The sequence below is a fragment of the Periplaneta americana genome, chromosome 8 (genome assembly GCF_040183065.1).
Source record: "Periplaneta americana isolate PAMFEO1 chromosome 8, P.americana_PAMFEO1_priV1, whole genome shotgun sequence".
Classification (NCBI taxonomy): Eukaryota; Metazoa; Arthropoda; class Insecta; order Blattodea; family Blattidae; genus Periplaneta; species Periplaneta americana.
The window spans coordinates 13,762,745-13,777,919 of record NC_091124.1 but is presented as its reverse complement, the minus strand read 5'-3'; the positions used below and the strand labels follow the sequence as shown (position 1 = coordinate 13,777,919).

The 15,175-nt window shown below is 35.7% G+C and overlaps 1 protein-coding gene and 1 non-coding gene across 18 annotated transcripts in view; both read right to left on the bottom strand.

Annotated features, from left to right (window-relative positions):
- The window catches only part of LOC138704505 (zinc finger protein ZFP2-like), a 75,730-nt gene that overhangs the window by 14,665 nt on the left and 45,890 nt on the right, over positions 1-15,175 (bottom strand). For 10 of the 17 annotated variants that reach the window (XM_069832439.1, XM_069832440.1, XM_069832441.1 and 7 more), the window contains 2 exons: positions 8,109-8,173; positions 2,154-4,459 (listed from right to left, as the gene is read on the bottom strand). In XM_069832439.1, coding sequence (XP_069688540.1) covers positions 3,292-4,459; positions 8,109-8,173 — 1,233 coding nt within the window. In that variant the 3' untranslated portion in view covers positions 2,154-3,291. Of the gene's footprint in view, positions 1-1,638; positions 4,460-8,108; positions 8,174-13,233; positions 14,301-15,175 lie in introns of those variants that run through there. The other 7 variants (XM_069832456.1, XM_069832452.1, XM_069832453.1 and 4 more) reach the window with 3 other exon arrangements.
- Positions 12,016-12,087, bottom strand: TRNAY-AUA (transfer RNA tyrosine (anticodon AUA)). Its single transcript has one exon. It is a non-coding gene; the product is annotated as a tRNA-Tyr (tRNA).

The following is a 15,175-nucleotide window of genomic DNA, read 5'->3' as shown; positions in this document are numbered from 1 at the left end:
ACAAGATACATCCATTAGAATTAATTTTAATTACATTATCAGGTACGAATATTAGGAAAGGATATTTCTTACTCAGATTTTAAAGATGACAATGAGATTTTTTTGGTATCATATTTATACCTTGCAAATATTCATTTCCATATTACGATGAACTTTGAGAGACAGCAGCATAGTCGATTACTCTTGTAATAGGGAGTAAAATATCTTTGTTGTTCTTTTCATATTCAAATTTTTAAATACAGATTTTTGAAATAGAACTGAGATTGGATTGTTGACTTTCTTTCCCTTTGTCCAATAATTTAGTAACAAAACGCAAGAAAAAGAGGTTTAAGTACAGTGGGTAACAAACAGTGATGTCCATTTTATTTTCTTACTACTAAGCAGCACTTCCACTGTCCTCAGTTGCATTACTGACTTGTCATGCAGCTCATTGGATAGTTGCAAAAGAATCTCTGAGGCTCATAATTTCCACTAATTATTTTTACATTAAAAATAATTAGATGTATAGCTCTTTAAAAACGTTTTACACGACTTAGGCTTCATTGGGACAAAATGTGTCGGCTGTTTTTAAGTTGATTATTTAACGATGCCGAATCAACTACTAGGGTAATAAGCATCAATGTCGCCTAGTTCAGCGCTTTTATTCTTGTATACACTACTTCCAATCTAAATTTTCTATCAAGTTTATGCACTGTAGGATAACTTGGAATTTCGAAACGTGGAGAATTCTCTACGCAAATTCTTTGAATTTCTCTGGTAGAGTTGTACATAAGATGTACAAACATTTGCTATTGCACACTAAACCAAGAAACTTCGCTTGTACTGCCTGTCAGACCAAGCAAAAAAATTATAATCTTTCCATAAGTACTGGGTTAGTCCAATTACCTTGTTTGTCATGTGTTATTTTTTTAATCAGTTATTTAACGATGTTGTAAGAACTGCTGTGTTATCTAGTAATGTTGGTAGAATTGGTGACAGTAAAATAAGATCTAGGATTTGCCTTTTATTATCAGGCATTTATCATAAAGTTACAATATGGAGAGCATAACATAGCTGTGTGATTAAGTGCTGCTTATATCTGTAAGAAATTAAAAGGCAAACATTGTATATAATTTATCATTAAACTCATATACTTAAAGCATCGCTTTTACACAGAATTACATTCTTAGTTTATTTCATAAACTTTAATATAAATAAGTAACTGAAATAAATAATATAAAACATTCCAATAAGCCTGTGTTAAGTAATTAAATAAGAGACAGGGTTCTTTCATATAAGAGGATTTACTTCACTATTGACGTGTCCAGCCAGTAGTACAAAGCCTACATTATATCCGAACCTTGACGACAAATAAATATTGCAATAAGAACCCAAGCTGTTTCACATCCTTTCCTATCCTAAACCTTCACTGGAGCTCTCAAGGCACATTCCATTCTCTTTTGAAGAAAAATAATTACACCGACATACACGACTTGAAAATGTTTTACGTTCATCATGACTAGAATGTAATAGCATTGCTTTCGAAACTGAGGCCGTGTCTCAAAGCTACATCATGGATAAATATATAATATATATATATATATATATATATATATATATATTTATATAATATATATTTATATATTTATCCATGGCTACATTTTCAGCTGAAGTGAACTAGATTGTTGACTAAATAACCGGATGTGACGTCAGAAGTTATGATCCAAAGCTACTTAGTGCATAATAATCACGTCCGTAGTAGCTAGTAAACGAAAATGCTTGATTGTTGACTTGTTCACTACACAAACATGGATACCTCATTAACAATTGGAGTTATGAAATCTGAAAATGCTTTGGAAGTGAAATAATGTAAATATAATGTAGAATAACACGTTAATTTTGAACACTAGCATTGTTAGTACCTTCTGTACAATGTTTTAAATATTATTGTAATATATGAAGTCCTTATTTTTTCCACATAATTCGTAATGAAACTGCATTAGGACACCGCCTTCTTAGGCCGTGTCTCAAAGCTACATTTTCAGCTGAAGTGAACTAGATTGTTGACTAAATAGCCGGATGTGACGTCAGAAGTTATGATCCAAAGCTACATAGTGCATAGCAATCAAGTCCGTAGTAGCTAGTCAACGAAAATGCTTGCTTGATTGATGACTTGTTCACTAAACAAACATGGATACCTCATCAGCAATTGGGGTTATGAAAACTGAAAATGCTTTGGAAGTGAAATAATATAAATATAATGTAGAATAACACGTTAACTTTCAACATTGACATTGTTAGTACCTTCTGTACATTGTTTTAAACATTATTGTAATATATTAAGCCCTTATCTTTTCCACATAACTCGTAATGAAAAAGCATTGGGACACTGCCTTCTTAATTCAGTGCTACACCTTGATGTCATGGTTTTTAGAAAAATAGACTGTGAAGAAGGCCGTGTTTGAAGCATACATTTCCAAAGCTGCCTAGTGTGTAGTTTACAAGTCACCTAGTTGCTAGTCACTAGTGTGTAGTTTGTACTTGAGCTTTGAGACACGGCCTCAATTTAGTGCTGCACCGTGATGTCATGGTTTTTAGAAAAATAATCTATGGAGGCCATGTTTCAAGCATACATGTCCAAAGCTCCCTAGTGTGTAGTTTACAAGTCATCTATTGCAAGTCACTAGTGTGTAGGCCGTATCTCAAAGCTACAATTTCAGCTGAAGTGAACTAGATTGTTGACTAAATAACCGGATGTGACGTCAGAAGTTATGATCCAAAGCTACATAGTGCATAGCAATCAAGTCCGTAGTAGCTAGTCAACGAAAATGCTTGCTTGATTGATGACTTGTTCACTAAACAAACATGGATACCTCATCAGCAAATGGGGTTATGAAATCTGAAAATGCTTTGGAAGTGAAATAATGTAAATATAATGTAGAATAACACGTTAACTTTGAACACTAACATTGTTAGTACCTTCTGTACAATGTTTTAAACAGTACTGTAATATATTAGGCCCTTATCATTTCCACATAACTCGTAATGAAACTGCATTAGGACACTGCCTTCTTAATTTAGTGCTGCACAGTGATGTCATGGTTTTTAGAAAAATAATCAATGAAGAAGGCCATGTTTCAAGCATACATGTCCAAAGCTCCCTAGTGTGTAGTTTACAAGTCACCTAGTTGCTAGTCACTAGTGTGTAGTATGGACTTGAGCTTTGAGACACAGCCGTAGTATGGACTTGAGCTTTGAGACACGGCCTTACTAAAACCTCATATTAGCTTAAGAAAATCTTTCCTAAAACTATTAGGACTGAATGTTTTTCCCACTGTGCGACCGCTCATGCGCAACAAGGTTACTTCGATGATTGAAAAGTTTATGACAAATACTACACTCAAAAGGTTTTTCACCAGTATGAATTCGCGTATGCCTAGTGAGCGAACTTCTATCGTAAAAACGCTTTTCACAGTATTTACATTCCAATGGTTTCTCCCCCGTGTGAATGTGCAAGTGCTTTTGTATACTATAAGACTGAGAAAAGCATTTCCCACAAATGTCACATTTGAACGGTTTCGCTCCCGTGTGGGTTAGTTCATGCCTAATGAGATTGTACCTATCCCTAAACCGTTTGTCGCAAAATTCACATTCGAGGAGCTTCTCATCTGTATGAATACGTATGTGCGTGCTCAAATAAGAGGAACTAATAAAACACTTCCCACAAATATCACATTTGAACGGTTTTTCACCAGTGTGAGCTCGCTCATGTCTAGTGAGCCTACATTTATCAGTAAACCGTTCCTGACAAATACTACATTCAAATGGTTTTTCCCCAGTGTGTATACGAACATGCGTATTGAGGTACGAGGAACTATTGAAGCATTTTCCACAAATTTCACATTTGAACGGCTTCTCCCCAGTGTGGGTGCGTTCATGTGTCACAAGATTAAACCTATCGGAAAACTGCTTGCCACAATAAAGACATTCGAATGGTTTCTGGCCTGTATGAGCACGTACATGTGTACGGAGATGATTTTCAGTAGTAAAGGCAGAATCACAAATTTCACACTTGAATGGCTTTTCCCGGGTATGAGTATCTACATGTTTACTAAGATGAAATGACCTTGTGAAACATTTCCCACAGAATTCACATTTGAATGGTTTTTCGCCTGTATGGATGCGTGTGTGTACTGTCAACGCACTTCGAGAGTTAAATTGCGTGTGACACAAATCACATTCGTACGGCTTTTTCCCCGTGTGATTACGTTCATGAACACGAAGTTCTGATGTTGTACCAAAAATTTTTCCGCAAATCTCACACGAAATGTCTCCCGTATGAATGCGGCAATGTCTTCTCATTTTACGTCTATTATCAAAAGATTTCCCACACATATTACACGAGAATATTATATCGCCACTTTCTGCATTGTTGCTTTGAGTAAAGTGTGCAGCATCTTCTTCCGCACCATCATCTTCTCTGTATGAAGAAAAGAAAGATACATTATTAATATCTTGTATTAATAACACTGCTTAAATCTCTCCTTTATATTGAACTTTCTTTTGACCAATTCATCCATTCACCAGCCTAACACAATAACCTGAGCAATTAAATCATGTTATAATACAAAATTGACTTAAATTTATTATGAAAACGCACCTCACATATACAAAATAACATTTTGAAAAAATCAAAAAAATAATAATGAAATAACTGTGCAGTTAGTACTGGCATGTCGATAAGCTGCAAACTAAAGAATAAAAAAGTAGGCATTAGGTATTGCTTTTCAAGAAGATGATTATTAAAAAGTCCACTTTACTTGAATTAAGAATACAAAGCCCTCCAGGTAAACGGAAAAGAAAACCAAATTACTTAATCCTAACCAGTGTAGACTAGTCTATTTGCAACAAATACAGTATTTTATTTCGCATCAGTAATTTTCTGAAGTAGTTGTCAAGTATTTTTTTGCTGCAGTAGGATGTTTGCTTACATTAAGACAGAAGTTCCCTAGCAAAAGTATATGAATGTGGCATATTAAGCCTCAGAATATTTCAGCTAGTTGTTATCATAAACATTTGCATATGCCGATGATATTGATATTGTGGGACGAGCAGAAAGAGCTATGGAGGATGTCTACATTAATCTGAAAAGAGCAGCTATTAAAATACATCTACAAATAAATCAAGACAAAACAAAATATATGCCAGTCACATCAAAAGACAGTAAGCAATATCCATCCTATACAGAAATTGGATCATATAAATTTGAGACTGTACACAGTTTGTTACCTGGAATATGAAATAAATTGCAGAAATGACACCAGTATTGAGGTTAAACAAAGGATTCTCTCTGCAAATAAATGTTTTCTAGGGACACAGGAAACAAAATCACACAATTTCAAGAAATACTAAATTATTAATTTACAAAACACTTCTCTGAAACCTGGATTTTTACTAGGTCTGATGAAGGAAGACTCGGTATATTTGAAGAGTAGAATTCTTAGGTGCATTTTTGAGGATGTGAAAGGAGGTCAATGGGGAAGGTGGTACAATTTTGAATTATAATTTTTTGGGCTATGGAAGAAGGTTAATGGAGAAAATGGTACAATTTTGAATGATATCAGTTGTACAAGGGACCGGATATATTTGGGTTCATTAAACTTAACAGACTCAAACAGACTGGTCACATATTACGAATGAATAATGACAGAATTACAAGAATTTTTAAAACAAAAGCAGAATGCAAGAGAGGAGCTGAATGGCTTGAATTGAGATGGGAAGACAGTATCTGCCAAGACATTAAACTGTTTGGAGAAACGAACTGGAAAGGCGAGGCTCTTAATAGGGAGAAATGGAAGAAGCTTTTGGGGAAGGGCAGGGCTCACACTGGGCTGTCAAGCATATGATGATGATGATGATGATGATGATGATATCACAAATCTGGAGCAGAGAATTCTATTAAGAGCCATTATAAGATCCAAAAACTAATTAAGTTTCAAAGCTGTTTATATTACTTCATCCCTTTAAAGATAAAGATTTAGGCAGAATAGCTTCAACCCAATTTATATTGTGAAGCAATCTGTCATTTGGAACCTGGAGTAAGATCACAAAGGAAAAACACTAGAGGAGGGGGATTCGATTCGGTGCTGGGGATTGAACTTCAGCATACATTGTGTATTCCAAATGGAGGTGATAAGCATGTTTAAGAAGTTGATGACAGATTTAAATGCTTAGGTGTAGCTGAGCTGTCATGTTTACGTGATACAGGCTTTTAAAAATGACGACGAAAACAACTGTTTCAGATGTCATAGACAAATGAAATTTTGTAGTACTATTTTTCAAAGTGTAAAGATTTTTTTATGTAAAAATCACAAAATCGGAATTTTTCACCAAAATTTAAAAAATGTCACCTCCGTTGTCCCTTAAAATTTTCGTGAATATTTCATAGTTTTTTATATAGAAGAGGTATATTTCGTAGTTATTGACATTTCCCACAATGATCCAAATTTCGCGTTATCTCGCGAGTTTGTTTTATTTAAATGGTATTTTAGATATCTATAAAGATACATGTAACAATAAAAGTAATTGTGGAAAATTTCGCACGTACAGTTATTACCAAAAAATATGGTCTCTATGTATTACCTAAAAGTGTTAGCAGTAAATATCCAGCAATTATACTGGCTACGCCTATGTTTCCATGTTAGATAGAAATTAACATTGCTGGGATTCATTTAAAATTGCAAGACCAAGTGCCTGATGTTACATTTTTATGCACTAGCTTTGTAATCTAGGAGGCACTGTCTCACCACACTTTCACTTATAAAGTCACGTAATTTGACTACTGCCACTCTTAAGTGAGACTGAAATATGTTAGTCCAGTTACCCACTTATCAGGTGGCTTGGCATTCCATCAATATCTCTTGGCCAGCTGCCTCCATACCGTCAAATCTCGGTGTTTTAAAATATTTATACTATACCCTCCAATATTATTTCTATATCACTAAGCAAACAATTTTTAATCCCTCTTCATAATACAAGGATCGTCCTCAATAACTTTTCTTACTTTATGCTCGACCATGCCGAAATGTAGTAATTATACACCTGGTAGTAGTCCTTTAATGCATGTCATTAAAGTACACTTACTCATTAAAGTACAGGTGTTCAGCCAATAACAACTCAGCTTACAGGTGTTCAGCCAATGACAAGTCAGCTTTGTACCGTTATAAAACCGATTATTCTCGGATATGCAATCGAAAGAGAATTAGCGAAAAGTCACGGAGGCTGGAAATCCAATACTTTCGCAGAAGATTATGTTGTTACTATAATTAGCGTTAATTGTAAATAATATTCAAATAAATTCAATTTGTCATCTCGTTTTTCAATGTCGAATTCAATAATCAAGGTTAGCTATATCAAGTTTAACGGGATTACATCAAGGTCAATGACATTATTGTTCCTCGGAAAAAATCAATACTTTCGCGTCTGCGCACATCTCACAATTCACGACCTAGAACAAGGTCACTTCCGATCTTGTCAGATACAAATAAAATGTATACATCTGAATAATTTCAAGTTAGAAATATGGTCGAGCATAAAAAGTCGTATGAAACTCGCCTATAATGGTAATTAAGAAGCTTGTATGAAAATTATGAAACTAGCTTGTGCTCGTTTCATAAACATCCATACTCGCTTCTTAATTACTATCATTATAGGCCCGTTGCATAATGTACTATTTAAAAACTGGCAATGACGCTAAAAGTAAGTAAAACAGGAATATCAGTTTCTTTGTGTATAATAAAAATAATTATTATACCTTAATATAAACTACCGAATGTAAGCTTCAAAATGAGATTTGATTCAATCTTCTGCAATATACATTTCCCGAGTTCTGTGTACTGAAACTGACTGCTGCTGAATAACACTAAAACTATTCGCCTTTTGATAGTAACATTTTGCAAATACATTTTCCTTGGTACACTTTAAAAATGGAGAAAAAAAATCAGAGGTGAGATTTTCTGCTGTTCGATTTTATATAGAATAGTCCATACCAATTAAAAAAAAAAATGATAAATGAATAAAATAAAAAGAAATTGCTGACATTGAAAAGTGCATTTAATTTTGCTACTTACCCAGCAGATTTCTCATCTTCTTCTAGTACTTCCTCCTTGGGTTTCACATCTTGCCAAGATTGCTCCTATATAAAACATTCACAAACCACAGTCATATCTAATGTTTGCAAAGTTGCTATGTGACACAGCTATGAACACACACATACGCATATATATGACAATTTAGACACTTTCTATATAATACAAAGAGTTGATATTGCATAGGCATCCGGCATTCCACTGTAGAATCCTAATTTCGCTGTCTCTGTTCTGTTCAAGGTCAGAAGAAGTAGCCTCCGACCAGACTTCTGAATGAAGGATTATTTCACTTTTAGAATATTTTCTTCTCTTGAATCATACATGAAGATACTGGAGAGTGATGCAGCAAAAATATAAATGTTTTAACATAGGCACCATATTTTTATATCATGGCAGTTATATTGCCTACATGCAACTCCCAAACTGTTTGGAGGACCACACCTGCCATCGGTTAGCTGGGAGGATTGTCAGACAACTCCACCAACCATATCCCCTCTTCACCATTTAGAAAACGGTTATGGATTCTAAGGCAGGTCATCATGGGCTATTCCATATGAAATCGATCAGTAAAAAACCTCGCATTTTTTATACTCTAATTTTTTCCTTATTTATACAAGGTGATGAGGAGAGTGCATTTTCAAAAATATACTATCGAAAGTCAAACGGTATTCATATGGTTGAGCGACAAATTTAGCGTATTTTATAAAAACAAGCCTCTTTCAGTGCTCAGAACTCTGGAACCATTTACTGGAGAACATTGAATGAGAGCTTATTTTGAAGCTGACATTTGGTAGGTTATGTTAAGAAGTAATCCTTATTTTTATTGTACACAGAGAGACAGATAATCTCATTTTACTTACTTTTAGGCTTTTTGCCAATTTGTAAAAATGTAAAAAAAAATATTGAGAAAAAACCTTGCATTATTAGGAGGGATTCGGCATTGTTTGCTTAGTGGCACGGCAATAAGTTTCGAGGGTATTAAATAAATTATTTTCACACACCTAGACTTGAACAGCGCATTACCGCATGCACTGGCCAACAGCTGAAGATAACTGAGCATTGGGAGTCATTTTACTCCTGTGTTTATGAAAACCTGTGATAAAGCTAGCACAGCCATGACTGCTAGACGACACATCACGTGTTTATGTCTCCTGGCCTTGCTTGTCTCGGCTAGCTTCCGCCTCACAGTCAGCTGGTTAGTTCACGCGCATACTATTTATTTTCTTTATTTGATTTTTCATACTTTATCAACGTACCATCAGTAAAAAATATGTGTTTATTTGTACTTTCAATGCGGAATCTAACTATATACTTTTTAAAATATTTTTTCCTTGGCAAAGGTGTCTTAATGAGAAAAATCTAAATTTCTAAATTTCTCCATTTCCATAAAAAGTAAGAATATCTGTTTATATGTTAATTTCTCAGCATCAAAATAAACCATGATTTTGATCATTGGGTGAAAGGGTTTCGGAGCTACAACAGTTTAAAGTTGCAAATTTTATGAAAATACGATAAATTTAAATATTTTTAATTTAAACACTATGAAGTTCTGATGCCTCAAACTTTGCACAAAGCATTATATCACAGTTCTCTACATACAAAAAAAGTTTTATTGTATTTATAAATTGTAAGGTCAATTTTCTTTATATTTCGGTCGATTTGAGATGGAATAGCTCTCATGCAGAAATGGCATTTCCTCATTTTTTATGGAACCGTTATACTGCTGTAACTCGGTCCCCAGAGTCTCGTTTGTTTAAAACAGGTTGTACCACGGGAAGGTGAGGATGGGACTTGAGTAGGAGAGGTTATGGAATGCACTTCACTACTCCTTGCAACCCAATTAGCAATTGGGAGCTAAGAAACTACATAGTTACATTTAAATCTCAGGAAAGCTCGCCCTCTAAAGTACATGAAATTAAGAAAAAGATAAATCTCCCAACAAGTAAAGAAAATCTAATTTATAGAATTAACCCTACACAAGCAATAGAAATAGAGCATTCATTATCTAAACCAGGTTGAAGATACCAGGAAAAGTGATACTTCAGAAGATGTCCTAAATTTGCTTGCATTGAAAGTAATGAAAGTAAGTAATTCTACTAATTCTTTTCTTTCTTCTCACTTCCTTCCCAGTGTAGTGAACCCTTTGGAATCGCTTATTTTTCCTTTATTTGTAGTAATACTTAACACAAAAGAATTCTCTCCATTCCATATCATTTTCTGAATGTCGACTAGCAATGCATGGAGGGGGCTGGCCTAGGGATAAGTGGGGTTACCTGCTCGAAACCTGGGTACGCAGCAAACCTAAGTATAGTCAGCCAATGTGGGTTTGGAATTGTGCTTACAGATCTTGAAAGGTCATAGTGATGGGTCGTAGAGTCCCACTCCCGAAATAGAATTCAATTCAAAACACTACAGCCTGTTTCAAATTTCAGTTTCTGCCTGATAGGAAACTAGTCAATGATTTTTGTAGCTGCAATGCAAGCAGGCAATGTACCTAATTATATATGTAAAAATAAAAGTAAGAGATTACTGTTTTTTAATAGAAGACTTTATGGACTGATGAGAAAAATAAATTGACTACACAACTGGCTTCATATGGGTGATTGACAAACAGTCATTAGATAAAAAAAACATGGTTTCCTATTTATAAATAAATCTTACAGTAAAACAGAATGGTGAAAAACGAAATTAATAATAATAAGAAGAAAGGCGCACAATGTGCAACATTTATCGTGTAGGGACAAGACAGTCCGATTCAGTCACCGTTGCAAAATTTTGTCAATGACACAGCTCTGCGTTTGCACATCATTACGTGATATCGGTCACACAATTCACTGCAAAGTTCACACATATAGTCGGCGTCTGGTTGGTGGAATTTCTTGTTCTGGCAAATAACGTAGTGGAAGCCATGTACTGCTAGCCGGGTCATTATATGACGCAGATCGTATCCTCCCTGCATCCATTCTGTTGTGGACATGGCGTCAGTAGAATAGAAGTCGCTCCATATGTGCCTCTTCTTTTCTTTCAGCTCCATCAGTGTAGTGTTGTAGTGGGCTGTGGATGGCAGCAGCAGTTGATGTCTGAGGTCTTCTATATAGAACGGCTGTTTGGCAAGCTCGTATACCAACCGCGATAATGTATATTTTGAGAGACACATGGCTTTCTTTAGGAACGTCGATTTTATTCTCTCTAGCTCCATAAGGTCTCGTTTTTTCAAATGCTCCCATATTATATCTATGCCATAAGTGGCGATGGGGGTGATTTTCAGCTTGAGGAGGTCTAGTGCTGTTTGCATAGACATCTTGTTTAAGAGCTTGATGTCGTTCATTGCAATGATAGCTGCTGACGACCTTTCCTTGACATGTTCCGTATATATGTTTCCTTTAGTTAGTTTGGAGTGTCACCCCTAGGTATTTGAAGCTGTTCACTACCTTTAACGCGGTGCCATTGTATGTTATGCCAGTGTTACTTGGTAATCTTCCGCCCTTTCGAAACACCATCATGACCGTTTTCTTGTCATTCAGCTGTAGATCATTTTCATTAGCCCATTCCGTCAGACGGTCGAAAACAATTTGAAGTTCTTCTTGTGATCTGGATGTCAACACCATGTCATCTGCGTACATATATATCTTTGTAGTACCCTGGTTCGCTGCTCTGACTACGCTATACGAAATTAACCAGCATAATTAATTAAAAGAACCCTTACCTCAACAGTATTCGAATCCTGAACTTACTAGTCTGTGAGCAACCATGCTAGCACAGAGCTACCGGAATGCTTGTGCTGAATTGTCATAATTGGGGTTGTTGTACTGTAGTGTGTTTGTTTAATAATGACTCCCAAGCATTAACTTTCATTCGATGAAAGAGTAATGGAACAGAGAAACATTCTCTCCAGCGCCGGGATTTGAACCCGGGTTTTCAGCTCTATGTGCTGATGCTTTATCCACTAAGCCACACCGGATACCACCCCGGCGTCGGACAGAATCGTCTCAGATTAAGCTCCAACTCTTGGGTTCCCTCTAGTGGCTGCCCTCTGTACTACTTCATAGATGTCTATGAACCTAGGACCGAAGTCCACACATGTGCTGAGGTGCACTCGTTATGAGTGACTAGTTGGCTGGGATCCGACAGAATAAGCGCCGTCTTAAATCACGAAGTGATTTACGCATATCATATATATTATTTTAATGTACCGAAGTACATATGATATTGCCATGCAGATATTCTGTGTCATCATACGATGAAAGAGTAATGGAACGGAGAAAAATTCTCTCCGGCGCCGGGATTTGAACCCAGGTTTTCAGCACCTGGCGCCGGAGAGAATTTTTCTCCATTCCATTACTCTTTCATCGTATGATGACGCAGAATATCTGCATGGAAATATCATATGTACTTCGGTACATTAAAATAATATATATTAACTTTCAGATTAATTTCGTATTTTTGCATTAATTATGAAATATCTTTCTATAAAACTATTTGAAAACTGTTGTTAAATCGTTGTGATGTGAATCGTGCTCTGTAAGGAGCTACAAGAGTCTACCTTTTTTTGTTTCTGTACATTAATCAATGCAGATCAAGATCATTTATCAATCCCACAACCATTACCTAAGTTATTCATCAGATGCTTGGGCTTTTCCCCATTGCTGGCGATGAAAAAGAAATGCACAACATTCTGAAAATTTGCTGTCTTTATCTTCAGGTGATAAAAAATGTGGTTAGTAGGGTTTCCTGGGGTCAAATGGCTAAATCTGCTTGAACAAACTCAGCAGTCCAATCTACACCCTTCTAAACAATTCGTCATTGCTTTACCTCTCATTTAAATCATAAAAAGCTAAGTCTTTTGAAAAACTTTTTGTGCCATGACATACATACTTGCTATAAAGTAAAAAATTCATATAAACATTTTCTATGTCACACAAACTGCATGAAAATTAAACGTAAAATACCTGTAACAGTATTTCATTTGTCAAACCTGGGCAATGACATTACAGTGCTTTGTATGTTAACCTTCAGTATGCGCTGAAAATTTCTGAGCAAGCTATCACTTGCAACATGTAAAAACTGTGTGAATCCGTCATTAAAAAATTGAATGAATGCATGAAAGTATGGCAAAATGTCTTTATTTATGATTTATGTAAGAAGTATAAAATAACATTTTAATCTGAATGTTTGCATTCATAAATTAACAATTTGATTCTATCAACTAAGGGAATGTGTTCCTATTGTGCTGTATTCCTAATGTTAAAAATATTTCACATTTCCTCCTTAACAGTACACTAGTTAAACTCTTTAATTAAATTGTGAAAATTATTCAGCAAGATCTCTTACATTCATACTTAAATCTAAAATGTTCTAAGAACATGTTTGAAAAAGGTTTTGAAAATGTGTCAAAGAATGGTTCTGAGGAGATGGACAAAGATTTTGAGAATATGTCGCAGAAGGATTTTAAGACGGAGAAGAATTTTGAGATTGCAAAGATAAAACAAGGTTTGGAGATTGCAAAGCTGGAGAACAGTTTTGAGACTGCAAAGTTGGAGAAGGATTTTGAGATTGCAAAATAGAAGTGTTTTGAGATTGCAAAGAAGAAGAGTTTGGAGACTGCAAAGCTGAAGAACAGTTTTGAGATTGTAAAGATGGAGAAGTGTTTTGAGATTGCAAAGAAGAAGAAGAGTTTGGAGATTGCGAAGCTGAAGAACAGTTTTGAGATTGCAAAGATAGACAAGGATTCTGAGATTGCAAGGATGGAGAAGAATATTCAGGGTATATAGATGGAGAAGGACTGTCCCTTACAGAGTATGGAACACTTGGAGAGTTAATTTCAGGAAGATTAGTTAACTGGAGAGGAGCAGGATAATAGTGGTCATAAAAGCCCCTATTTGCTTTTATGAATATTGCCATAATTTCACTTTCAATGACACATCGTACAGAGTCATTAAAATTCCTTAATTTAGCAGCCACCATATTTCCGAAATGTTGACATTCATCATTAATAGTTTGATTTGAATAGGCTGTCAATAACTGGAAAGCTTTTTCAAGGCGCTGATTTTCCACCTTCTTCTTTTTTCTTGGCGGTGGTGGAGGAAGGTATTTATCTGGCTGTACAGGTGGATTTCCTTTCTGTGCTTGCGACAGTTGAACTTGAGCTTCTTGTGTCTCAATTCCATTCTGAATCTAGGAAAATAGAAAATAATAATCCAAAATATTTAAACGATTCAATAATTTAAAAATCCTGGATTCTTACGTTCGAATGTATCTCAAAATTATTTCTCTTACATATATATTATTTTAATGTACCGAAGTACATATGATATTTCCATGCAGATATTCTGCGTCATCATACGATGAAAGAGTAATGGAACGGAGAAAAATTCTCTCTGGCGCCGGGATTTGAACTCAGGTTTTCAGCTCTACGTGCTGACGCTTTATCCACTAAGCCACACCGGACTCCACCCCCGCGTCGGAAGAATCGTCTCAGTTTTAAGTTCCAACTCTTGGGTTCCCTCTAGTGGCCGCCCTCTGCACTACGTCCCGGCGCCGGAGAGAATTTTTCTCCATTCCATTACTCTTTCATCGTATGATGACGCAGAATATCAGCATGGAAATATCATATGTACTTCGGTACATTAAAATAATATATATGATATGCGTAAATCACTTTGTGATTTAAGACGGCGCTTATTCTGTCGGATCCCGGCCAACTAGTCACTCATATCGAGTGCACCTCAGCACATGTGTGGACTTCGGTCCTGCGTTCATAGACATCTATGACGTAGTGCAGAGGGCGGCCACTAGAGGGAACCCAAGAGTTGGAGCTTAATCTGAGACAATTCTAACCGGCGTCGGAGTTGTATCTGGTGTGGCTTAGTGGATAAAGCATCAGCACGTAGAGCTGAAAACCCGGGTTCAAATCCCGGCGCCGGAGAGAATTTTTCTCCGTTCCATTACTCTTTCATCGTATTTCTCTTACATTTCATATTCCAGTAAATAAAATATGAGATTATTAGAATCTAAATCTAATCTAGGAGCTACGGTCTAGCAAAACTAAC